General features: G+C 47.8%; 2 protein-coding genes across 4 annotated transcripts in view; one reads left to right on the forward strand and one right to left on the reverse strand.

Annotated features, from left to right (window-relative positions):
- The first annotated feature begins 349 nt into the window (after window positions 1-349).
- Window positions 350-16,078, forward strand: MAP6D1 (MAP6 domain containing 1). The gene is made up of 3 exons (XM_066193965.1): window positions 350-919; window positions 11,123-11,240; window positions 13,957-16,078. The coding sequence occupies exons 1-3, from the start codon at window positions 420-422 to the stop codon at window positions 14,032-14,034; spliced, it is 696 nt and encodes a 231-aa protein (XP_066050062.1). The 5' UTR covers window positions 350-419; the 3' UTR covers window positions 14,035-16,078.
- Window positions 16,079-18,653: 2,575 nt separating this feature from the next.
- The window catches only part of YEATS2 (YEATS domain containing 2), a 47,080-nt gene continuing 39,168 nt past the window's right edge, over window positions 18,654-26,565 (reverse strand). For all 3 annotated transcript variants that reach the window (XM_066193968.1, XM_066193967.1, XM_066193966.1), the window contains 4 exons: window positions 25,952-26,178; window positions 24,755-24,829; window positions 23,302-23,375; window positions 18,654-22,250 (listed from right to left, as the gene is read on the reverse strand). In XM_066193968.1, coding sequence (XP_066050065.1) covers window positions 22,142-22,250; window positions 23,302-23,375; window positions 24,755-24,829; window positions 25,952-26,178 — 485 coding nt within the window. In that variant the 3' untranslated portion in view covers window positions 18,654-22,141. The remainder of the gene's footprint in view (window positions 22,251-23,301; window positions 23,376-24,754; window positions 24,830-25,951; window positions 26,179-26,565) is intronic.

The following is a 26,565-nucleotide window of genomic DNA, read 5'->3' on the forward strand; positions in this document are numbered from 1 at the left end:
AGTAACACCCAGCTGGCGCGGAGCAGCGTTCCTCGCCTGGCCGGTGCCCGTCACTGGGCGCGCTACGGCGCTCCCGGGCACAGAGCGGCTCCTAAAGCACCGACAGCCACCGGGACCCGAAGAAGCACGGGCAGAGCCGGTCCCCTCCGGGAGGCAGACCGGGGGCGCAGCCCGGCAGGGTCCGGTGCCGGCCGCGCTCCCCACGCTCCGCACCGCCGCCAGCCCCCGCAGCTGCACGGGGCTCCCGCCGGCAGCCGGGTCACGTGTGCGGGCCGTAATCCCGGCGAGGGGGTGTCGTTACCGGGGAAGGGGGCGGCGGGAGGAGGGGCTGCCGCCGATGAGGGCTGAAGCCGGGAGCGCGGCCGGCTGCGGGCGCCGGAGCCGCGGGCGCCGCTGCGGGCGAGGCGGGGGCTGCGGCCATGGCCTGGCCCTGCATCAGCCGGGTGTGCTGCTTGGCCCGCTTCTGGAGCCAGCTGGACAAGTCCGACCTCTCCGTGCCGCTCACCATCCACAACTACTCGGACATCGAGGAGCAGGAGGACGGGCCGCCCCAACGCGGCGGGCCCCCTCCGCGGGGCAGCGCTCGCCCGCCCGCCCCGGCGCGCCGCCCGCGGGACCCCGCCGCCGGGAAGCCGAGCGGCCGCAGGAAGAGCCGGGCGGCCGCGGCCGAAGAGCCCTTCGCGGCGGAGACCCAGTACCGGCGGGACTTCAGAGCGTGGCCCCTCCCGAGGAGGGACGACTTCCCCTGGGTCAGTGCCAGTAGCGGCGGCGGCGGCGGGAGGGACGGGGCCGCCCCCCAGCCCGCCCCGGGACGCGCCGCCTGCGCCCTGCCCGGCGGCGGCGGGAGACCGGCGGTCGACGGCCCCGAGCAGCTCCGGCCCCGCTCGCAGGCGGACGGCGGCCACACCACTTCCTACAGGTAACCGGGCCCGGCGATCGCCCCGCTCCGCCCCGAGCCGGGGCTGCTCCTGCCGCGGGCGGGGGACGCTCCTCCGCAGCGCGGGGCGGGGATGCCGGCGGGCGGCCGCGGCGCGGGGGAGCCGCCACCGAGGGGGGGGGTACGGGGGCTGCCGGCTCGCCGGCGGGCTCAGCCTCTCACCGAAACCGCTTTTGCTTTTGGGAGTGCGGTCCTTAAAAGCATCTCTTACGCCCCGGGCGGGTGCCTGGCCTCGGCGGCCCCTGTGCGTGCCGGAGCAGCGGAGCCGGCCTCAGTGCGCGCAGTTGCCCGCCCCGCGCTCAGGGAGAGGAGGGAACACGTCGGGGTGGGATCCATGATGCCATCCATCCCTAGCGCAGCAGCGCTTTACCCACCCGCTGCCGGGAGACACCGCACCTCCGACAGCCGGGACTCCCCGCGTCCCGTCCGTGCCCGGCAGCCGCATCCCTTAGTGCCGTCATCCTTTTCCCTTTAAAACTCCTGGAATGCGACATTCAAGGCGAGCCAAATTACAGCCTTAAAAGATTAGTCAGACAAGAAGACATTTGCAGGATATATCCCCTCTGTCATCTAATGGGCAATGGAAAAAATTGTCACAAACCCCTTGTCTCAGAGCCTTTAAAAATTAAGTGACTTATCTTATTGATGTCTTTCTTTTCACTCTGAACAGTGTGACCGATTACAGATGCTTATTTTCTGGAACAAGCAGTCAGGTGGGATGCACCTAAATCCAACTTTTGTTCCTATTGGCATCCTCCATGGGAGGAGAGGGATTTTAGCTCCTACCATGCTGCTGTTGAATATTGTATTGGTTTCATGTTGTTACCACATGCTCCCTCATAATGGTGTGTGGCAGGTTTTAATAAGGTGTTTTCTATTAGGTATTCTAATAGAGTAATCATTTTTGTTCTAACTGATTCACAAGTATTCAGGCACTTACTACCTATTATTATCTACCTAGGAGACATTTCCCTTCATCACTGCAATTCATTAGATTATTTATCGCGGTGCTTTTAAGACAAACTGGGGGCCCAGGGGAAGATTACCAGCCTGCACAGCAGTATTGCTTATCCCACTCCTCTTGCACAGGCAGCTGCCCTGCTCTGTGTGCAGTTAACGTGCAGACTCTGAAAGGATAACTGCAGTGCTTGAATTTATGTGCTATTTTCTTCTTTGCCATATCTCACAGGACAATCACTGAGTAATTACTGGTTTTGAGGCAAAGCACTTTTCAATTTCAAAGCAGCAAGGAATTACTTCAGAGAAACCTGCGTAGAACAAGACTAGCAAGATTCATCTTTCAGCAACGCATCCATCTCCACCTCATTGTTGAAGCCTCCCCTGCCTTTTCAGCCTGACTAGAGAGGAAGGCTGCATCAGCCTGCATTAGAGCCACAGCTTTCCTATAGCTGTTCAAGTGCTCAGAGTCACTTCTCTCACCTTCTTTCTCTCTGAGAAGAACAAGAAGTGTACAGATCACAGGACAAAGTACTGGCTGGGGCAGTATACCAACATGCAAACCAAAACGAGTTTTACAAAAAGTAAGACTTCAAGGTAGTTGAGGAACTACTCAGAGCTGAAAGAAGGAGCAGTGAATGACAGGAATGGAGACCCAAGCCAGGGCAGCCACACCAGATAAAATTCTCATATAAAACCTTTAAGATGTTTGAAGGCACGTTAAACAACTGATGCAGACAGAACTATATCATTCAAGCCACTTTTGCCTTGTTCCAGTAGTTCCCATGGTTTCTTTAGATTATCACCTGGTACAACATCACGTTTAAGTTGCCGTACCACTGAGCACACAGGACTCACAAGCAGTAGGAGAAAAGTTCACAGTAGCTTCACAGGTTCCAAGGGTATATTTTCATTTACATTTTTTGGTTTTTTTTAAGACTAAGCATGTACTTGGCAGTTACACTCATTATTAGTTACACTTGGGGTACTGGGTTTGTATTTGCTAGCTTCAGTGATGGCACTCCTGCAGTCTGAAGCAGGGAAGGAGTGATGACAGTACACCCACCTTTGGTAAGCTGAGCACTCACAACCCACAAGGACATTTCCATGAGAACCACTACAATTCACTCCTCTTACCTTATTTTCCAAAGGCAGCACTGCAATCTGCAAACATTTGTCCAATATTCAAGCAGTAGCTGAACAGCACCATTAAGGATTGATACTCATCTTCCTCTCTATCAAAGACCATAAACACCCTCCTTGTTTATTAAACTGTCCCTTGGTGTGTGTACACAGCCCCACTGTGCTCTGGCAACAGGGATCTCCCCCACTTCTTGTAGACTGTACTCTGCCAGGGCAGCAGGGAAGTCAGATTACCTGTGGTAGAGGCAGAGCAAGGGGGTTTCTTACTGAGGCCCATTGTGTCCTGAAGAGGAGGTTGGTGAACCCCATGATGTCTGGGGGGTTGGAAAAAGGGAGAGTGTCCTACAGAGACATACAGGCAGGGAGCACTGCAGCAGGTGGTAGAGAGGAGCAAAGGTATGATAACACATGTTTTTTGTAAGACAGTCTCACTGCCTTGCTAGGGAGAACATTAGGGAGATTCCCTCTTTTCTGCCTGCAGGAGTATCAGCCCTGAGGACTGGGTTCTCTGCATGGGGAGCTGTGTCCACTCTCCTGAGAAATGGGTCACTCGAGTCCTCTGTGCTCCAGGTGCTTCAGCAGGTTCTGTGTACAGCTGGGTCAGGCACGCACCATGAGGCTCTTCCTGGAGTGTGGGCACTGCTGGTCAGTAGCCTCCACCTGTGCTTTGTGACTGTGTCAGGTCTCAGCAGGAGCCTGGGCTTGCTTAGTGGGAAGGAGAAATCAAGACTGTCTTGAACAAGACAATGCAGAAGAGTTGGCATTGATACATGGTCCAGTCCATGCTTTTAATGGCAGTAGTGGTTTTCTTGCTTCACTCTGTAAGGTGTTGGGATTTCTTTAGTTTTTGTAGTTTAGGTTTTTTTTTTTAATTCAGGAATTTTGACTCTGACAGCCTATTGTGTTTGTTTCTGTGAAGCACCCAAGTGTTGTGTTGTAACATTCAGCACCATTTGATGTGCTTTTGTGTATCAGTGCAATGCTCCTGTGAGACTTCATTCTGCACTCTGCTTTAAGCTCCGAAGGAAACACAGCTGCACACAGAACTGTCTGTACATAGTGAAGCTGGTCAGCATGACCTGGCATTTCCCAGAACAAAATAAACCTCTGGGATCAGTGACTGAGACTGGAGGAATCTGTCTATGGCCAGAATAAAGATGAAGGTGGAAGGGGTGTTGGAAGAATACCTGTACTCCCAAGGAAGCAAAGATTTTTTTTTGTAGTTTGAAATAACAACTGAATATATTATGAAAGGACAGCACAACTGCCGGCCCTACAAATTACTGCACTGTGTCCCCAGATCTTTGGGCAGCTTCTGTCTCCCTCCAGTCCCTCAATTTTGGCTGGAGTTCTGCAGGGTCTGAATGAAGTCAAACCCAATGGGGCTGCATCGTGGGAGTTCAGGCACACAGGGCCAAGGCAATCGATACAAGCTGCACTTGAAAGGCTGAAATGGGATGTGCTCCAAGTGTGAAAAGATCCCGGGGAGTGCTGCAGAGGGTTGCAGTACATTACACCTTAGTGATGCTGGAGGAGGCAGAAGAAAGTGCTGAGTGGCCTCTCTGCACCTTCCCAAGGGTTTGTCCTTTGGCGTCACGGAAGTGACTTCTCCCTTCAGCAGTAAGTTGCAGGTGCTGTGTACTTTTCGCTTTGTACACAATTAATTGTAGTACTAGGTCTTGATTGCATTTAGCAGACATTCTAGAAATAGAGAAGTGCTTTACTTAGCTCCCTTAGCAGAGGATGAGGAAAGCTGGTGCTGTCAGCAGGTTTCCCCAGCTGGCTCTGTTCTCTGGATGTCAGTCATCTTCTTACCTTGTTAGAAGGCAACAGGGATGAAGGCACAGCCTCTCTGCCAGGGCCGGTATTGCTGGGAGGAGAACCCTATTCAAGACTCAGCTAGACTATAAATCACTACAGACATCAGTTTTCCCTTCAGTAACCTGCCAGCTTGTGGAAAATGTGTAAGTGAGAACGTTGCACTAGAGCTGTGAGCAGTTGTTTTGCCCCTTTTCCCCCCACCCATCGGCTTTACTTGTATTGGCATGTGGGGAACTGGGAGATGACTGCAGATTTCTGCACACAGACACAAGGCAGGCCCCGAGCAGAGCCCAGTCCCTGCACTTGGAGTTTCCATGACAGGTATTTTGAGCAGGTGTGAGAGACAAGAGCACCCACCTTGTTTGCTCTTGGGAGGCACAGCAGTGAAGACCAAGCTTGAGCCCTGACACCATGAGGGTTTCCTGCTCACCCAGAGTGAGCCATGTTGTTCTGATGGAAAGAAAGCTCATAGGGACCTGGAGCAATTAAGGGGAAAGATGCCTGTTGTGCCATTGCTCATGATTTTTGGGAATAGTAGGTGGAAGGTACCTCAGCAAACTGATTTCCCACCTTCTTGCACAAATACTCAGCACGTGCCATCCTGTGACCATGAAGCAGACATTCCCCCCCCCCAGGAGGGATACTGCAGAACGAAGGGGAATGACACTTTTCCCCATACCTACGGATGCACTCGCAGAGAGTGTTACTTGGCTGCCTGTACATTCATCTGCCTTCAAATAGTGCTTGTGTAGAAAAACAAAGTGAGCTGTGGTGACTCCTTCACTTTGAAAAGCATCTTCTTGCAGCTGTGCAGAAAACAGAGAAGGCACCTTGCAGTTGTGTTCAGCAATGTCTGGGATCAGGGCACGCACCTGAGCTGGCAGGGTTAATAGTACTGTGTATGAGGAGCTCCATCCTTGATCCAGCAAGATCTTTAAAGGCATGCTTATCCTTAATAATAGCAGTAAATCTTTTATAATCAAGGCTTACAGTTATCTTTACGTTCTTAAGTATCTCCCTGCTTGAGGAAATTAATACTCAAGCCCCTGATTTTTATGCTATTTAAGAAGTAAGCTTGCTTGGTGCAGGCATTGGGATGGATCCAGAGAGACTCACTGTGCACTGCATAGCCTGGCTGGGGTAGAGAGGGCTTGGAGGGGCACAGCGGTGTGTGAGGAGACACACAGTGGGGCTGGGAACAGGGGCTCAAGAGACCGTGTCTGTTGTGCAAACTATGCTGTGGAACTGAAGTGTGGGGTTCAAAGGTGTTCCTTAAAGCAGGAGGAATTTCCTCCACTCAAAGTCCACTTGGTCTTCGGTTAGAGTGAAGGAATGGAAAGTGAGTGAATGGCAGAAGTCAAGACCTTCAGACCTACTCACACATCCCCAGTCACACAGTTCTGATAAAAGGGAAGCAGCTGCCTGTCCTGTCACACCAATGTGTGTTCCTTCCTTGGGCATCTGCCTGTGAGCAAAGCAAGCCCCTAAAACTCACCCTAAAATAACAGTCTGAGTCTTAGGGTTTTTGTCTTATACTTTCATTCAAGTCTTTTGCTGTTGCTTCCTTCTTGTGACTTATGAACAGCTCCAAGTACTGCCTGACCTTACTGGAGGTGACAGTTGAGAGAGGAAATATCCAGGTGGCTTCTGCTTTCCTCCTCTCTAATTCCTCTGTGCTGGTCTCTCTATCTATTTGCTGTGTCTTTTCTCTACCCCTCTATTTTTCCCCCTCCTTCAGCCTTTCCCCCATTTCTGTCCTCAGGCTGGGCTCCTTGGCTGGGTAGGAGAATGGGCACAATCTGCCCCTGTGACCAAGGGTTGGAAGGGCACCCCACCGGTGTCTGATGCAGCTCAGAGGAGACGCAGTTTAATGGCTCCATTATCCAGGAGGGCTCCTGACTTTGTCATGCAGAGCTCTCTCTGTGACCATGACTTGCAGCATGTGCAATCCTCAGTTTGCCAGGAGACATCATAGCACCCTCCCTGACCTGTGGAGATCTTTGCCAATGAGTGGACTTAGCCTGTCCCTTGTGAGAGCACTCCTGGCTGCCCAGCTCTGCCTGGGCAAACCGAATGCATGGCCCTGACAGTAGCCTGTGAAGAGCTGTGTTGCAAATAGGGACACATTTCACACCCCACACCCTCTGCCAAAACCAGTCTGGCTTCCCCAGGGGACATCTAGAGTAGTTTGTACTTTCAAAAGAAAATAACAGACACCCCAAGCTATGCACATGAGTTTCCTTCTAAAGAGAATTTGGAAGAATGTTCATTATGCTGTTTAATTCTCACTGGTGTGCTGGGTATGAGAAGGAAGAGGGGAGAAGAATGAACACAGACTAGGTCAGGCAGCGTAGCTTTGAGTTACAGTCAGCTGTACAGAATGAGCCTTTTTCTCCAATTCTTAAATGAGAAATGTTATGCAGTGGCTCAGAACCGCCACTGATAATTAATCATGCGAAGCAAACTGTGACATAAAGATGAGGTACTAAAATGACAACTGTTCTGGCATTGGTGGTGTATGACTATCAATGCTAGTGATAAATCTGTTTGGAAACAGCAGCCCCAGCACTACAAACAGCTCTGTTGGGATTCCCACTGTCTGCCTCCCTATGCCTAACAGAAGTGCTCTCCACCTTGGTGAAATTAAAAAACCTTCTAGGCTAGATTTTCACTAGGTCAGTGAAATAAAAAGGATTTTGCAGACAGCTTTCTCTGCAAAGCAGAGAACATTAGCAGAGCACATGAAACGGGGGAAGAGCTGGAGGCAGCACATAGGCTGGTCATCATGTAGTTCACAGCATCCAGCAGCTTGAGCCGCAGCAGACACTGTGTTTGGAAAGAGCAGAAGGACCAATCCCAAAGCCATCATTCCCAAATCATGCCCTGAAGTCTGCAAGGCTCCATGCTGAATGATAGTGAGGACATCTCTCCTGCCAGGCCTGTCTCAGCTGTTTAACAGCCTGGTACAGGCAGTCCTGCTCCCCCAGGGGGGGAGGTGGCACATAAACACCAGCTCAGTGAAACAGCCCTCATCAATGCTGGGTTTCAGCACAACACCCTGGTAATTAACAGCCAGTGCTTTTTTGTTTGTTTCTGGCCTATACATTATTTGTACTCCCACTTGCTCCATCTCTCAACACCACAGGGGTTAAACTGTCCCAGCAGGCCACAAGCCTCCCTCTCCACACTGCACTGATTCAAACCTTCCCCTGCAGACACATCCCCACACATTACAAAAGAAATGCCTTTTCTCGGGCTCTATTAACCGATTTTGAGAAAGAGTAAAGGAACAGTTGAAAAAGCAGTGATTTATATGATCAAAGCACCAGGGCAACCCACATGCAAAAAGCTGCTTCTTAATTCTTCCTCGAGTGAGTAAGAGGTAAAGAAACAGCAGTACACAGAAAGCAGCCCTTCCCTTGTGGTCCCTACTGTTTTAAAGCCCGTGTGCTACTCAAGAGGTCTTCCTCTTTCAGAACCCCAATGGTTTAGTACTTCAAGTACCACTGGTCATTCCTATTTATGGAGATCAAAAATCTCACCTCTGGGTTGTAAGAGTGGAGGACAAAACAGAACCTAAAGAGAGCCTGGTCACTGAGTTCTGGACCTGGAGGCTACTTTCCCTCCACTGCAGGTCCTTGCAGTCCCAAAGTAACCTGACAACTGCTGCCGTCTAGGCGCAAGGGGAGGAGGAGAGGGGTGCAACAGGAAGGATGAAGATTACTATGTCCAGCAGCAACAGTCAGTCTTGCATGTTCATCCCCAGCAGCAGCTGGATGTCACCCTACACAGGGTACAAACAGGAAGACAGTCACTAATCTTGTCACTTGACATCTTAAACTAAGTAACATTAAAAACAGGTCATCCCTCTTCCCCAGGCTTTGATCAGTTTGACTCCACTCATGACTCCAAGACTGATTTGTGGTCATGTCACCAGACTGATATTTGGGCTTGTGTTCTTTCTGACTCTTGGCTATGCAGCTGGAGATGGGAACATGTGTCCTGCAAGCTTAGAGACAGAGCAAATTTAGTGAGCAGCACTTTCTCAACCAAAATACTTGTTTTAAGTACCTCAGCTCCCAAAAGGAGCTAAGCTAAGTTGTCTCTCTTTTGCTCTGCCTTCACTTTTGGCTCAGAGTTCTGGGTTCCCAGAATCAGCAAAATCCCAGTTCCAAATCAGAAATGCTGCGGTGGTGGGGGCCATGACTGTATCTGCCCTTATGTTTCTGATTCTGTGGGGAGCATTTCCTCAGTGCATGTAGGTGCCTCAAAAATAGTTTTGACTATCCAGGCTGAGATGAGAATGGTTTGACTTCCAGCCAAAATGAGGGTCTTGTGATCCAAAAGGACTGTGCTTGGGGGCCTGCCAAATCAGCAAATGATCTGCTATAAAGCATCGAGACAGAGTTGGCTGCACAGACGGGCAGCACAGTCATTCATTGAAAGCTGGAGACACACTCCATTGCAGCAGGGAGACCAGTCAGCACAAGCATGAATGGTTAGGAATCAATGCCACCAGCATTCTTGAGGAAATCAGGCTTTATGTGGAGCAGCAGGTTCCAGTTCCTAGAAACTGTAGGGATGTAACTGATGGTTTTGTACCATTTTGCTGGTATTTTGCCCAGTAGCTGTGTCCTCCCTCTGGCTGTGCAGCAGAACAGAGGTCAGATTTAACTCTGCTTTCATTCACATGTGGGATTCCCTGCTGAAAGGTTGCCTTCTTGGGGCATCACTTGGCCAAAATCACCTTTCTTCAAAAGTGCTGCCTCATCCTGAGGTGTTAGAGGAAGGGAGCAGGAATGCCACCAGCAGCACCAGGGCAGCTGCATGGGCACTCACCTGCAGCCTGGGCAGGCCCAAACAGCATGGTGCAGAGAAGGCAGAAGGTGGCAGCTCAGGACAGCAAGAACAAACTGATTTTAAACAAGATCTGCAATGCACATAGATGGCCTTGACAGGGGCCTGGTTTTGCTTTCCAACAGCAGAAAGTTCTTCCATAGGACATTATCCATTATATACTAAAAGGATCAAGTCCAAACTACGCATTCTGAAATAATCCGCTGCACTTATGCACCTAAAGTTAGATATTTAGAAGAGGAATTTGCGGCTATTATAAATAGAGCAAATAGCATGGTTGGGAAAATGAAACTCAGAAAGGCTGTGATCAAAGATAAGCTTGACACATTAAAACAAGCCTCAGTCTTAGTCCTTGATCCTGTATATAAGCAGATAGTAAAATGTGGTTATTGAACCATGCCAGGGTATGAAAGTAAGATTGTCACATCTCAGTTAGTCACCTCTCCTTTTGCTACAGAACTGCCTGAATTGGTTGCCAGAGATACACATACAAACACAGCAGACTTCTGTCTTCCTCTGAGCAACGAGACAGCTCAGTTGGCTGTTACTGCAGCCTCAAGAAAGTCCTAATGGCAAGGGCATTAGTGAGGCCTGTTTGTGACAAGGGGTGCAGAGAAGCAGAGGGAAAGCTGCAGACGGGAGCTGGCAGCTGAACTAGGCAGACGCTGCAATGCTGTTCTTTGGTGCTGTCAAAAGGTGTTGCCCCTTTCTCAGTGCAGTCTCTGCTCCCATTTCTCAGATGACCCTTGGCTGACTTATTCTTGGAGCAGCAATGCCTTCTCAGGCATCATCATGCAGATTTAAAGCACTTTCCCCCATCTGAAGGAAAATCATCAGCGTAAGCATCTGCCAGCTGAGACGGTGTCTCCCTTTGGATGCATTTCAGACTGAGCTGCCACAGCTGTGCAGCACAGCACACGCTGGCAAACACCTGCTGCCGAGAGCCACAGCCAAGTATGGGAACATCAGCAGGCTCTCTGCATGTGTGAGAGCCACACGCCAGACCGAGGTGTCTTACAGTGTGAGTGGCCAACGTGCCAAACTGTTTTACATTGTAAATGGTCAGTGGGCTAGCATGCAAAAAGTCATCCTGACTTCTTCTTAATCCAGGAGGGAAGCATCAATGGCTTCCAGGAGAGAGCACATTTTGTAGGAAAAAAAGAAGACTTAAGTCAGGGAATCCAGCTAGCCCAGTCTGTGCCCTGTTCCATCTTTCAGTCTGGGCTTTCTGAGAGAAACAGGCTGCTAGGCTCAGTTCTTTTATTCTCTGTATGCCTCAGACAATTTCAGCCTTGTAAGCTGATTGTATCCTACCTCACCTTCTGGCTTTGCAACCCCTCTGAGCAGAAATGCCCTGTGAGAATGTTGTCTTTTGTAAGTTCTTCTGTCTTGACATTCTCATTTCAGACAAGAGTATCGCCCATGGACTGGAGCAAAACCATCCAAGCCTATAAAGTCAAAGCAAGGCTTCATTATCCCAGAAGACCATTTTGTTCAAGAGACAAGCTACAAGGCAGACTTTAAGGTAATTAGCAGTTTTTAAAAATCCTAAAGTCAATGTGAGTAATGCCCAAAATACCCATCAGGAATTCCTCATATTTGGTCACTGTGGTGCATGAAGGATAAAGCCACATCCTCATTGACAACTGTTTTGTCACTGCCATTAAGTAATGTGGCCATCCCTTGCCTTCAGAAAGGCATGCTGGACAATGTCACACTGTAACTGATCAAAATTCAACCCAGGACAAAGATTTTAAACTGCATGACAGAAAGTTCAAGATTTACGATTCCCTCAGTTGGATCCCTTATGTACAAGTTGTGTGTCATCACCTCTGTGTGTAAGGTGCCTTTAACACCTTCTGCACTAACTTGGAGCAGTCAGTGTGGACTAGCACCAGGGCTGCAGAGTGAGACTCAGCCTCTGGGCACAGGTGTTTGCCTGGAAATGCTGGCAGATCACTGCCTAAGGAACAGCACCTGCCCAGACAGCACAAAACTCCCCCTTGCTGGCGTGGGCAGAAGTTTTGTGTGCCCCCACTATGAATGCCAAGGAGGACATGGCTGTGATGAACACACAAGCGGCACAGCTCTGAGACTTGCTTGGGATTTTCCTGTGAGTTTCTACAATTTTTTCTGTGAGTTTCTCTATACCAGCAAAGATAATTTTCTTGTTGTGAAATACATGCGCTACTGAAAATCCCATGGGGAAACATTCTGTGCTCAGCATTTTCCCTGATAGGGCCCTCCACACTCCCCATCCCCAGAAGAAAGGAAAGTGCACCCGGGCAAGGCTCTGTTTTAGCTGCTTTTTGCATTAGACCACCAGAGAGAACAGCAGCTCCCTGCCAACCACAGGAATTGTTCACAGGCTGCACTGAATGACTCAGAGTGCAGAGCCAGGGCCGGGGCTGAACTCCCCAGCCGCAGTGTGCTGTGCCAGTAGAGGTAAAGCAGCTACTCCAGGGCCACATGTGAAAAGTAAATCTTTGCCTTGGAGGAGACAAGGAAGAAGTGTTTAATCAGCAGACAGTCAAGTGCCTCCTCCGCAGAGGGCTGCTGGCACGCTGCTGCGACAAGGCTCAGGATGGGTATAGCCAACTCTGCTGAAAGTGGGACAGTGACCTCAGGCAAAACAGAATTTGCAAACCTCACCAAAACTTCCTCCTTGCTCTGAATAGTCTGGGCTGTTTACAGAGGTGCAGCAATGAGGATAGACCTTGCATTTAACCCTTAAACCTCGTATGTGACCCTTGTTAATCTAATTTTTCATTTTGACCCTAAATACAGTCAAAATACAGTGTTTTCCAATTTGCCAAATAGGATGCAAAGAAGGGGGTCCTAGAAAAACCCCTGAAGGTCCCTATCCCAGTTCTCAAGGAAGGGAAAGAAGACTGGAATCCTAGACACAAACACATGCTACCCAGGACGCTGCACTCTGAACCATGCAAGCAAAGGTCCCACGTCCTGGAGCCCCAGGGCACCATCAGAGTCTGTCCAACAGACAGCATGGCAAAGGTGTAGGCAGGAATGAAGACAGTGCCAAGGAGCCACTAGTCCAAAGAGAAGTCACACTCTCCCTGGTTCACACCTGGCCATTAGGACTTTCCCTCTCACATGAAGCCCCTGGCTTTGCCAGGCATGTGGGAATCAGGTTTATGGTGTGTCCTGACAGCCTACATGTAGGACTCAGGCTGCTGGTGCTCCCCAGCCACTGAGCAGTGCATATGCTGTTTGTGACATCTCACTTATTCCTTAGTGGGTCACATGCATCCCCAGAGGAATGGAAACATCAGTGAATGATGAAACAACATCAACCAGAGATCAATAGCTTTCCCTGTTTCCCTATATTCTTTGCCTGTAATTTTGCATTTTGCTTTATGTTTGGATGGTGCCATCAGCATACCCAGCAGAGCTTTCAACCCTTTCATGTTTCATGGCGAAATTCACCCCAAGTCCTGGGCTGGATGAACATCTACAGCCAGTCCTGTATAAGCTACTTGGAGTTTTCATCATTAGGGATGACAGAAACATCCAGGTGTCCTTCATGCTTCAGTACAACTACAGGGGCTACATATTGCATGAAATTCTGATTCCACACACATCAGAGCAAACAACCATTATAATCTCTGCCTTTCCTCCAGGCGTGAGTAGTTTACATCCTTATCCAACTCCTTGCAGTTGAACAGCCTGGCATGTCCAGCAACCAGTTTTTCTCCTTTGGGTCTTCCAGGTCTGCACCTCTATTCACAGCAGACACACTGTGGCCCCTTAAAGCATTACCATGGAACATTTTGATGGAGCCTGGATGGCATTCCCCAAAAGCTTGAGGACAAGACACACACCACTGTAATTCCTCATACTTAAATCCAGCACCCATCCAGCAGTGAATTTGTTGTGATGCTCGTAGAGTGTTTGTCTGGGAAGAGGCAGCTCTTTATCTTGCAGAGGCTGGGTCCAGCCAAGGCCTGCCCAGTCATGGTTATCCCCATCACACCACACACCTCAAGGTCCAAGGGCTGGGTAACAACCAAGCCCCTCCTTGCTGGCCCAACATCACACCTGCCCTTGACACACCACATCCTGTACAGCAATCTCACTGATGCCCAGCCACGGGCTAACACCTGGGTAGTGGCTACAGGGAGAGCAGATAGATCCTCACAACAGCCCAGGCCCCTCAGACTTCTCTGGACAGTTGTATCCTGTGTGACACTAACACTTTTCTCCCTTCCTCACCCCACTAGATCCCAGAGGTGAAGACCAGGTTCTCCCCCAACCCTTCTGCTGTTTTCCAGGCGCCATCACGGATCCTCAACGTGTGAACCTGGACCCTCCTCACACCCAGGCAGCTTAAACGTGGAGTCTCTGTTAAGATGTATCTCTATGCAATTTTCATGAGGAGTGTTAAGATCAAAGAACTGGTGTTATCAAAAGCAGCTCTAGTGATTAATGATAGGCACACACACTTTCTGTTAACACAACAAACCGCAAAGCGCTTGGTTCAGAGCTGGCAAAACACGCTGCGAGGAGTGACCTAGTTTTTCACAGGAGCAGGTTCATTACTATGCCAGCTGGCGTCACATTAGGAGATTGACTTTGGGCAGCAAAGGCAGGATTGCAGGCAACATCCCCACTCAGAAATACACCGGGTAGGAGGGGAAACAATTGCAAGCAGGATGGATAATTTTAAACCAAACCAGTTTTATTTAGCAACACCCTCTAAGTAGGCCACTGAAAGACAGAGAGTAGTCTGGCTGACTTCTGAGCTTCTTGAGGGGTTTGGGGAGTAGGACCTCAAATGGCATCACCAGAAAGCACAGCTTCAAAGGGGCTGATCTGAACTTCCAGAGTTGTTTTAGAAGCCAGAGGAAGCCAATGTCATTGAACTCTAAAATAAATTTGGCACATGCAGTGTCTGGGCCTTTAAGGCTGGGGAGCTGGATATTTCCAAAATTGGAGAGCTGATGCAGGAGCAAGGGAGGACTGAACTCCAGGAGACAGCCCTGACAGCAGTGCACCAGACTGGTTTGGAGAGAAGTGCATGGATACAGCCAGGCACCCACCAGACTCCTCCAGAGGATCTAGGATACTTACATAATTTGTATAGCTGTTAGGGTGACTGTAAATAATGTACATGGATTTTACCTAAAGCAATTTGTGATCCTTTAATGAAAAGGACATGCTTATACTTTTCATAAATGTTAACTCTTTGCATATGCAAGGTGGGAAATATTGCCTTGAAATTCCTAACTTATCGCCTGTATATTGGTAATGCTAATGCTAGGAACAACCACAAGCGAATGTTACTTAGAAATTCTTCCTAAAGAAAAATGTAATGTAGAATGTAAGCCATCTGTCATTTTTAAGATAGGCTGTTTCAAGTGTCATTGTTCTGAAGCTGATTTTTTTAGACTGCTGAGCGTTAAACTTTTGCTGAGGTACCTGTGTTTTAAGAAACCATTTTTTTAGCCTTTGTTCATCGAGACTTTACAATTTCTATCTTGATAATTTATGCAATATAATTAGTCTACTGCTTATTTAATGGATTTACTAATTATTTTGGAAAAAAAAATTGAATAACTTTTATTTTGTGTTTGCAACACATGTGTGTTGTCCAGAACAAAGGGAAACTATCCTCAGACTTGAACAGTGATCCGGTATTCATTCATCTGAAGTCTGTAATGAAACAGACTTTTAACACAGGAGGATTTTTTCTTAACCTTCTTACTAGCTAAAGTCTAAGGCAAATTTAATGAACTTCAGGGATTCTGCAAACACGTATGCATTGCTGATAATTCCCGTAAGAACAACTTCTGAGCTGTTGGCATGTGAATTGTACTTGCAATACATGCAGACAGCATCTTCTCACTGCATTATGTGAGAATTTAATGGTGCCATCCCTGTTCACTGTTGTGGGACCGAACACAACCACCAGAACAGGGAACACCTGCAGTGAGCTGCATTTGGCTGGGACAAGGGATGGCTCTTCCCACACTCATCCTTGGAGAAACCTGCAGTAATCCCAGTGCTTGCCAAAATAATTTTTCAGGAAATTCATTTTTCAGGAAATTCATTTGAAGCATTCAAACTGTGCTAAAAGTTTTGCATGTTAGATGTTTCTAAGAATTCAATCTGCTTGTTTAATCTCTTTATAATGTTTTTAACAGTTTTGTTCAAACAATTTAAGTTCATTTCAATCCTGGACTTTATTAACAGCAAGGAAAAAAAAGTAAAAAGGAAATTGTCTATCTCTTCTTAATTGACTGTATTTCTTAAAAAAAAGATCCATGTTTAAACGAATTGGTAATACAATAAGCTTGTATTTTATCAAATGGACTGGATTTAATTTAATAAATTAAAATGTATTTTGGCTATTGGTTCTCTCCCATTTTTTTGTTGTTGTTGTAAAATACAACCCTCAGGTATTCAACCTTGCAGTACAATTTGTCACTGCATGACAGCAGGGCACACTGGACACCAAGCAAGCCATCTGGGATGCATCCAGCAGTCTGTTCCTTACTCCTGGAGCTTTCCCCCAGGCACAGCCCCCAGCAAGGACAGCTTGAAGGCACACTCAGCTGTGGCCCAGCTGCATTCCCTATGAAATGCACAGGGGTTCGATCCACTTCGATGTAGATGCCATGCTTTGAAGATCCCTTTCTGCATTACCCACACTGTGCCCTGTTAAATTTCACCTCACTTTCACTCTGTCTCCTCACATAAATCACAGGGAAAGGTGATAGCGTTGAATCTTAAAAGAGACCATTGCTTTACAGTTATTCCCAAGAACACTTCAGTCAGTAAAAGCGCTAAAGATACAACCAGCTTCCCTAGACACTGCAATAGCTCTTTTAGCTATGCCTCAGAAGACTTCCAGGAGGAAGCCAAAGGCTCAATGTACGTGAGCAGTGAACAGGAAGGAAAAGTGAGCAGGTACTTACCACGGTAATGTCCAGAGTGATGCCACTGGCCGTCAGTGTCTACAACTTACTTGATTTTGTATGAAAAACGCCTGCCTCAGCCCAATTGAAAGGTATCACATCAAGTTCTTCTGAAGAAGTCAAATCTATGTGAATTTTGGAAGCTCCAGGGAGTCGTGATGCCAGGATTGCGTCCAACACTGCTCTCACGCTAGTATTTGTCTTCCCAATTGCTCTGGGCCCATGTCCAAGTCCCTCAAGGATTTTGGATTGTGAATCACGCTGCAAGTAAGGGTTATTTGATACATAAAGAAATGTCCTTTAAAAAGGAAGAGTTTACACCTGCAACTTCAGAATTTACTACCTCTAGGGTAACACTGAACCCGCTTGTTTTGTTTAATCCTGCTGACACCTGGCCTGTTGGGATGCTGAAGGTGAGTTTTGTGTCGGGGAGCAGTGAACACCTGCACTCCCACATGCTCAGTGAATGTTTTGGTGCGGGAAACACACCGTTGCTCAGGAGAGTTCTTGTTGTGAACTTGCAAAATTCACAAGCAGCACACTACTGATTTGGTTGCTTTCATAAACTGCACGTTTCCCTCTGCATTGCACTAATGTATTTGAGAGGGAACAATCACATGCAAACCTATCACCTCTACCTTACTCATACCCATTTCCTCTACCTTGGCCACTGCAGTAATGTCTGATCCTAAGGACCAACCTGGTTTGCCACAAATGGCTCGCTGGTGCCACGCAGCCCAGAAAGGCTGTGTTCACCTCCAGGGCAGGAGGCACTTCGGCGGCATTTAGCACTAACACGGAGCTCCGCAGCATCTCCAGCAACAACGGCGCGTTAGTCTGTTCACAGGCACCGACGGCTCCTCCTCACAGGGCGGAGAGAACACACAAGTTCGGTTACTTTGCTTACTCTTTCGGCTCTTCTTCGTGTCAAGCGCCGCTGCCCCGCGCTGGCCGGGGGTGGTGGGGTGTCGGAGGGGAGGGAGCTGTGGACGGGGTCTTGGAGACGTTCCGGTGAGGGGGTTTGAGGGGAATCTCTTCCCTGTGAGGAAGTCTCTGCGGGGAGCTCGGCGAAGGTCTCTGTGAGGGGGTCTCTGAGGGGAATGTCCGAGGGGAATCTCTGACAGTCCCTGTGAGGGGGTCTCCGTGAGGGGACGGGCTGCCCCGTGCCGGACACGCCGGTTCCCGTCGCCTCCAGGGCACCGAAGCCCCGGAGGAGCCGCGGCCGGCCTGAGGGAGGGAGGAGGCAGCAGTTAGTGATGAAAGACTGAAGACATCAGGTTTTTTCAGGGTTGGTTTTTTTTTCCATCTTTTTGGGCGGAGGGGGGTTGGAGGTCTTTTTGTCTTTGCCTCTCGCCATCCGGCTCCTATCTGGCAACAAGTTCAACTAATTTTCCCCAGGCCGAGCCTGTTTTGCCTGTGGCAGCAACACTGTTGTTCCTGTTCCTATGCACCGACTTCGCTGATCTGCCCAGGGCAGTGGTGGCATCCTCATCTGTAGCAGCATTCAAGACACGTAGATGTGGCACTTGTGGACACGGTTAACAGTGGGCTTGGCCGTGACGATTGACTCGGTGACCTTAGAGGTGTTTTCCAAACTCAGCGATTCTGTGGAACATTATCCGGACCCACGTGAGGCACGTCCCTTTCTCCCGAGTTCTGAGAGTGAGAGCGGCTGGGTGGGCCTGGCAGCTGGCCAGCCTCAACCCACCTTACTTTTCAAACGTCTTCCACACAAACTAGTGACTTGCTATTTAAGCAGGCTGCTCTGGAAGATGAAAGGTTGGAGGAGCTCAGCTCCTGGCTTCCCTTCCCCCAGCTTCCAAAACCAGGAGCTTTTAAAATTAACTAGAAAAGGGGAAAATTAGCTTTTCCGACAGATCAATTCCTCAACTACCAATTCTTATCCAGAACTAACTACAACATTCTGAAAACACAGAGCACAAAAATATCTGTGGATCTGGAGAAACTTTGAGTCACAAGCGACAGTCAAGACAATCCTAGCACAGCTAATAAAAGAATTTATTGTAAACATACGTATATTACACAATTATACAGTATAATACAGATAACATGAAGGATTTAAACACTCAGCATTACAAATAGGGGCAATATTCGTAAAGAGATCTTTAACTCTTCAGAAAGCCAGAGAAATATACCGTAACATTTCAACACACCGCACCTGTAGCATTCCACAAACACCTGAAGGGATGTGTGAAATTCCACAACCTCTATCGTATCTCCAAGCAATTCCCACAGGAACTTCTCACCAACAAATTTTTCTCCCACCACTATTCAAAATGCAAAGAACTTGTTGCAACAACGTTTCCTACATCTGAAGAACTAAACAAATGGGTCATTTTCTATCTGCTTTTAAGTTTTTTTTTCTTCAGCAAACTTTATATACTAATAATATAGCATCTCCTAGGAGAATAACCTGTGGTTGCTCAGAAATGTAGCAATAGATCTCCACTACAAGAAGCCCATTAAGAAGGAGGGGTCTGTACCTGCCTGCTTGAGGGCCAGGTTCAGGGCTTTTTCTGAAACTCCATTCCTCACAGAAAAGCAGGACACAGGCAAAGAAGCCACAATTTGCAAACAGATGCCCAAAGATGAGCTCCTGCATCCTCAAAAGCTGCTCTGGGTGTTATCAGAATCCCAGAAACAAAGCCTGCAAGAGGCAGGGGCTGGAAATGCATGTGTACAGAGTCACAGAACATGCTGAGTTGGAAGGGACCCACTAGGATCACTGAGTCCAACTCCTGGCCCTGCACAGGTCACCCCAAGTCACACCACGTGTCTGAGAGTGTTGTCCAAACGCTTCCTGAACTCAGACAGGTTGGGTGCTGTGCCCATTGCCCTGGGGAGCCTGTTCCAGTAACCAGCCACCCTCAGGGTGAGGAATCTTTTCCCGATCTTCCACCTAAACCTCCTGTAACTCAGCTTCAGGCCATTCCCTCGGGTCCTGTCACTGGTCACGAGTGAGGAGACTGGTAAGTGCCCCTCAGGAGGATGCTGAAGACCACAACGAGGTCTCCCCTCAATCTGAACAGACCAAGTGACCTCAGCTGCTCTTCCTACAGCTTCCCCCCCATACTCTTCCCCATCCTTGTGGCCCTCCTTTGGATACTCTTCAAAGCTTAATGTCTTTTTTTACATCGTGGCACCCAAAACTGCACAGTACAGGAGGTCATTGCAGATCACAGCACGACTGAGTTTGCCCAAAAGGCTGTTCCCACAGAACCTACAGGCTGTCAGGATAGTGACAGGCATCTCGAAAATGCCCTTCTCTTTCATAAAGTGTTCAGGGATGCCTGAAAGCACTACAGACCCCAAGTTCACTACAGCCTACAAAGCAGGGGTCCTGCGGTTCCCCAGCTACCTGGATTCCTCCCAACTCAACACTGAGCTGAAACATAATCACTGCTGCTCAACTCCACCACACTGACCTCCGCTGATAAAGTAATGTCAGGGCTAAGCTGTGCCCTTTCCTTTCACGGGCAATCCTGCACTCAGCTCACCCGAACAAGCCAGGATTAGCTTTTGAATCCAGAGCATCTGTAATGTCCTTCCTAGGGGGCATTTAAGTCCTTCTCTGAATGCTGTTTGGATTTCATCCATTGGTCCCATTTCCTAGGTTCAGGGGTCAGGTTCTGCCACTCATATTCAACAGAACTGCAGCTCCCTGTCACCTGTGATGAACTGAGAGGGGCCTTCCTGCAGACCTCAGTTTTATTTAAGGTGGAGAAGACAGGTGGCACCCCATCTAAGGTACACAGTGCTTTCTTCAGTTTAACAACTGCATCAAACTTATACCACTCTCCTTCCAAGTCTGAAACCTCTCACTGAAGCATGTTTGCACAGTTCCTGCACGCTACTGTAGTTACCATTGCCTGTCTTCTAGCCCCAAAAAAAGCACCAAAAGATAACATTCTGCTCCTACCCCAGGCCAAGAAAGTTAACTGTAGTTTAATGTTTATAAAAGGCTTTGTATTGTCAAAGCACGGCACCAACAAGAGCGAGGCCTCAGTACACCCCTGTGAGGTAGGTATCCTGCTCCCCATGCTCAGAGATGGGGAAACTGAGGCACAGAGTGATTAAATCAAAGGCCATGCAGCAGATCAGAGACCCAGCTGAGATCAGCGCACTGGAGGTTCTGGCTGTTGGCCCATGCTCCACCCATGACAGCACTGCCAGACAAGACAAGCATGCTGAAAGCACGACAGTCCCACGGGAGTCCCACCAACTTCACAACGGCTTATGCACGCTACCAGCAAGTACCCATGGGGAAGGGCAAAGGGGTGGTGGACGTGGGGTGGTCAGGATGTTGTCAATGAAGCTTCCTTCAGCAAGGTGTTGATAGCCAGGCTGCAGAAATGTCTCTCTCACCAGTGGTGTTCCTGAGACAGGTAAGTGCTGGGGGTAGTAGCAGAACTTCTTCCTGCAGTCAAGACAACAGAGGATCTCCCCACGAGCGGCAAATCTTGGAGTTTTCGATCCTACCAAGCCTCTCTGTGTTGAACAGAACTTGAGCTAAAGCAGTGCTGCTCTCACAGCACTTCACAGTTTGGGCTGGTACTTGGTGAACACTGCTACAACATTACGACTTGCACGACACTGCTGCTCATCTGCCCTCCAGCACTGTTCAAACCTTCTGGCAGCCTGGGGAGGCACTCGCTGGGAAAGCGAAGCGTTTCAGCCAGGCCAAGCCCACAAACCCTGAATATCGTCTTTGTTCCTCTCCTTTCCCATGCAGGACAAGTGGTCAGTCAAATCCTTCCAAGCCTGATCGTGGTTGGTTCATCCTGCTTGAGGATGTGCCAGTCTACCCTTTCCAAGGTGACCAAGAAAGGTGGCACCTGACACCTCCTCTGGAGAGGCAAGGAATTTGGTTAGGTGACAACACTTAGCTGAGTGAGCTGCTGACAAAGCTACCCAGCTGTGTTCTCAGTCACATACATCACGCTCAGGCAGGAATGGCCAAATTTGCTGCTGCCATCAGCCTTCTGCTCCCCCAAATTCACACCTAATCCACCCATCTACTCACATGGCCCACCTTACCGAGCTGCCTTGGACTTTTCCCATATTCACAGTGCCAAAGCAAGTGCCCTGCTCACTGCATGGGGAAACCAGCTCATATGTAGACTGCATTAAAAAACAGCAGTTCTCATCTCAAAAACCCGTTCGGTCTCATCAGCAGAGCCGTCTCAGAGGAACCAGGCCTGTGGAGTCTCTCACAGCTAGCAACTCGATGCAAACTGACTATGTTTGTTCAGCCACTGAACATACACTTACCAAGTAAACACTGACATTTAACAACTTGATTTGGAACAGAGCATCATTTTGTTGCATTAAGGTGCATCTTTAGTTGGAGGTAACAATCTAGTAGCCCAATGTTATAAATGTAATAGTGTCCTACAGAAATACTGGATTTGTCAGCCCAACTTCAGTCATAAATCCACCTTTCCTGTAGCACCTTCTCTGCTCTATTTCATTGCTCCTCATTTAGTATCTTCATATGTTTGTTTGTGAGGAAGTCAAGAAAGGGAATATTACAGATGGCTTTGTGAATATTCATCACTGTGATCTCTCTTGGAGTCCTGCAGGGAATGCATCAGAGATGCTATTACAATACACAAAACCACATATCCATAAAGCAGCAAGTAAAACAAAAAAAAACAATCAAAGAAAAAATAAGTATATCAGAGCAGGTGTTAGAGTAATGCAGGGAAAGCATTAAAATATCACAGCACCAAAAAAAACACACTCAAATGACGGGGGGAACCTCTTGGGCACTGGACAGGAAAATCACATACTAAAGTATGAATTCTTGAACATGCATAGCATAATTATTGTGTATGTACTTCTATATATAACATGTACATATACTTTTTAATGTATTATGCAAATACTTATATATTGCATACAAGTGAATATTTAAACTGAGCATTTTCTCATAGTGTTTGGGTTTTTAAAATCAATTTAAGCTATCCCAAATCATGCTGCTGAACAGAAATCAAAATGTGGCCTAATCATTAGATATTAAAAAAAATTCTTCCCTGTGAGGGTGCTGAGGCTCTGGCACAGGGTGCCCAGAGAAGCTGTGGCTGCCCCATCCCTGGAAGTGCCCAAGGCCAGGCTGGATGGGGCTTAGAGCAGCCTGGGATAGTGGAAGGTGTCCCTGCCCATGGCAGGGGGTGGAACAAGATGATCTTTAAGGTCCCTTCCAATACAAATCATTTGATAATCCTATAAAAATCTCTCAGCATTTGAGGCAGAAAAGTGTGTATCAGTAAAATAATGAGATTATTTAGGTTATTTAAGTTCTGGTAGGCCATGGCTAAGTTGTCTACACAGTAACCTGAGATGGACAAGAGTGAGCAGGTCCTTCCAGTGTGGCTCTGCAGAAACAGATTATCTGCCTCTGAGGCATGGCAACACCAGGGAATCCCGCCTCGGTTTTTAATGTTTATGTTTCCATCCTTGCCTACTAGGGAGCCACGAAACGACAAATCCCTCTTAAGGCTTGGTTCTTCTCAGAGTATAGTCCATAAATTCCCTGAGTCTCGTGGTCTGAGGCACACAAAGACATACATTCCCAAAGCCAGGACACTCTCAGTGCCGTGGTGGCAGAGCAGCCCTGTGCTGTACCTGTTGTGAGGAGCCGTCTGGTACGCCACCGCGAGCGCCTGCCGCAGGATATCACTCATCAGCTGTTCAGTGGCCTGAGACAAGAGACACCATTAGGAGGCACCATGACAAAAAGAGCAAAGGAACTTGGCTATTCGCTCAACTATCAGGGTAAATGCAGCTGAAATTTTGGCCGGCTTCAATCCTCAAATGATCAGCACATGGCAGTTCAAGACACCTGAGTGAGTTTTATTACTTAAGACATGAGTTTATTTAACAAAAAGAGACCCAGAAGTGCACAGAGCTCAGGCTGTAACTGCCCAGCCTGCTTTCCCCCCACACCTGCAGAGCTGTACGTGCCCAGCAGGGTGGAACAAGTGTTCCAGAGCCTGAGCTTCCAAGAGCATTGCAGGACCCTCCCTCTCGCACACCAGAGCTGCTTTTGTACATGGCAGACTGTAAATATCCTCCTGGAGCCAATACCTGCACCCCAGCCCTCTCCCTGGGGTCAGCAGCCTTGTGACAAGACACCCTCACAGAAACCTCCCTGCCTGGGCAGCCATATGCCCAACACTTGGCTTAACCAAGGTTCAAAAAGCTAATTAAGGCTCTTGGCTTTCTGTGCTGCATCAAGACCAGGAGAGGTTTCTGCTACGTTCAGTGAGGAAAGCTGGCATAACTCTGCAATTCTAATGGAGCAACCTGATGGCTACAATCTGTGTCTACAAATGGATGTATCTGTATCAGAGTTCAACTGTGGCAAGTAACAGGGAGAACAGCACAGGTGTGAGTGCATGTGCCACCTGGAATCAATCAGCTTTTGTAAAACCCATCTTCTGATAAGCTGCAGTCTGTAAAAACAACTCCAAAAATAATCTTTGGCATGAGATACACCAGAGTGCTGCTAGAAATAATCTGGGTTAGCCTTCAGTCCAAGCCCAAGAACTCCAGATCCCTGCTGTTCAAATTTTGGTGCAAAACCATTTCTCTGTTTTTCCAGAAGTGATTATGATAGAGAAATAGTTTTTCACACACGGCAGAATTGTTACTCTCTGCAGGAATTCAGCAGTCTCCCAGCAGAGACAATCTGGGCAAAGTAACTGAGCGGTATTTAAGAAAATACAGCTAACCTTGTATAAAACAATCAAGTCTTACACAATCTGAAAGATTCCCCCCCAGTTCTGAAGAGAAGGACAAAGCAAGGGGTGGTACTTTCAAGATTACGGAATGTCAGTATCTTAGTGGTGGTGAGAATTTGCAAATCACTGCTCTGTGTTCAAGCCAACAGATCAGTTAAAAACTGAAAACTCACACAACAGTGTATAACCATCTTTGGGCAGCTCTGTATCTATCCATGAAGAAAGACAGACTTTGATTTGATAATGCACAATAATAAAGATATTTCATCTTTTTTTTCCTAATTGTTGAGTTAATACAATTACAGACAAGCCCTTCCTGTGAAGTAACTTCTTACCTTTAAAATCATATCTTCTATTACGGATGCATAAACATTCTTTTGTACCTCAGTAGGTTGAAAAGAAATCCCTATCTATAGAATAAAAGAGAGAAAAAAGAATAAGTGCATCAAAAAACACAACTCACATTGTACTAGAATTAGATAAGATTAACAGAAAAAAACCTCTATTACAAAGGGTAGTTAAAAGAGAAGCAAGTAGACATACAGAGCTTTCATCAGTATAAGCTCAGGCTTAATTTTAAAAAAACATCTGGGTAAAATTAGCAGAACCTGCAGGAATGCCTCTGAGAGTCAGAAGAAACAAAAGCAGGTTTTAGTTTTTGTTTCAGCAAGTCCACACAAAAGCCAGGCTGCACTGGGTATCCTCGTGTTGAGAATGGAAGCCCTATTTTAAAACTGTGCATACCCTCAATCCATCTACACATCACCTTTCCTGCACCCACCTACGGCCACTGAAACCACTTTAAACAGCACTCCTGGCGCAGGAGTTCCACATCAAAACAGTGTTCCATCCCTCAGTTCCACTCTCATTGTGCCTGTGCCTTTGTCACCTATGTAGCAAGAGACCAGACACACTGCAGAACCAAAGTTTTGTCCCTTGGTGTCAGCAGGTGAGGTGGGGACAGGGATCTGTTCTTTCTCCAACAATTGCTCCATACAAACCCCTCCTGCTGCTCTGGTACACTCTTTCCTACAAGCCAAGTCAGCTTACCCTCTCTCCTGCTGCCGTGACAGAAAACTTCCCTCTCTCCTGCCCTAAACTGAACAGGAGGAAGAAATCCAAGCAGCAGAGAAGTTTGCTGAGTTCTACCACAACCCCTTTTCAGTAACTATTACACAGCTTTGGTCCAAGCAACAAGTCCACATCTTTCGCATGATGAGACAGGAAGAATTCACTGCTAGTACTCCTCATCCTTCATTTATCCTCGCTTTTAGCCTTTCAAGATGATTTTTCTGTTCTAAGCCCTGCAAAAAAGCTACTCTGAAGTGAGCTCCCAGCTGGCATTCCTCCTTTTCCCCTGCCAGAACTGGCAGCTGCATGTCTTGAGTCAGAAGGTCCAATTTTCCAGGGTATGCATAAAAAAATTCATTAAAAAGTCCCGAGGTCGATACAGATGAAAGAAATGCAACTAAATAAATGTTGCACCACTGGCTTAACAACAATTCTAATTAGCTTTATGATTCACTTATTACCTTCTCAGCAGTGTCCCTCACAAATTCCGATGCAGGCAAGGAAGCCATGTAGAACTTCATCTCTTCTTGTTTCTCCTCCTGTTCTTTCTTAATGTTTATTTTTAATGGCTCACTAAAGTTGAGAATATCTACTTCCTCTTCATGTTCTGGCTCTTGTTTCAGAAATTGCTGTAGTTCCTCCAGTTTTCGGCACAGCTCCTCACCGCTGCTGTAAGATGAAGGGCATTCTGAAATAGAAGCAATCAATTAAACACATGATAGGTTATAGAAAGCTGTTTATAAACAGATGCACACTCAAAATATGGTAAGAAATTAAGGTAATTGCAAGTTATTTTTGTAGCGCCTACCGAATATGAAGATGAACAGAAACGCAAACAGTCATTGAGAGCCTTCTAATTATATCTTCATGACACTCATGGTTCTCTCCCACATCTGCTCCTACACCAATCAAGAAGGCTGCATTTCATACAAAACCAGGCTCATGTCAGTCTCCCAAAAGCTTTTTAAGCTTTTTGGCATCTGGCAGATCAGTCTGCTGCTCTTCAACTTGCTTAGAGAAATGGAGCTTTTACATGTAGGCACCGTGTAGTGCTAAATCATCTTTTACATTGTGA

The sequence above is a fragment of the Chamaea fasciata genome, unplaced genomic scaffold, assembly GCF_029207755.1.
Source record: "Chamaea fasciata isolate MVZ Bird 193981 ecotype frontalis unplaced genomic scaffold, bChaFas1.0.hap1 SCAF_11, whole genome shotgun sequence".
Classification (NCBI taxonomy): Eukaryota; Metazoa; Chordata; class Aves; order Passeriformes; family Sylviidae; genus Chamaea; species Chamaea fasciata.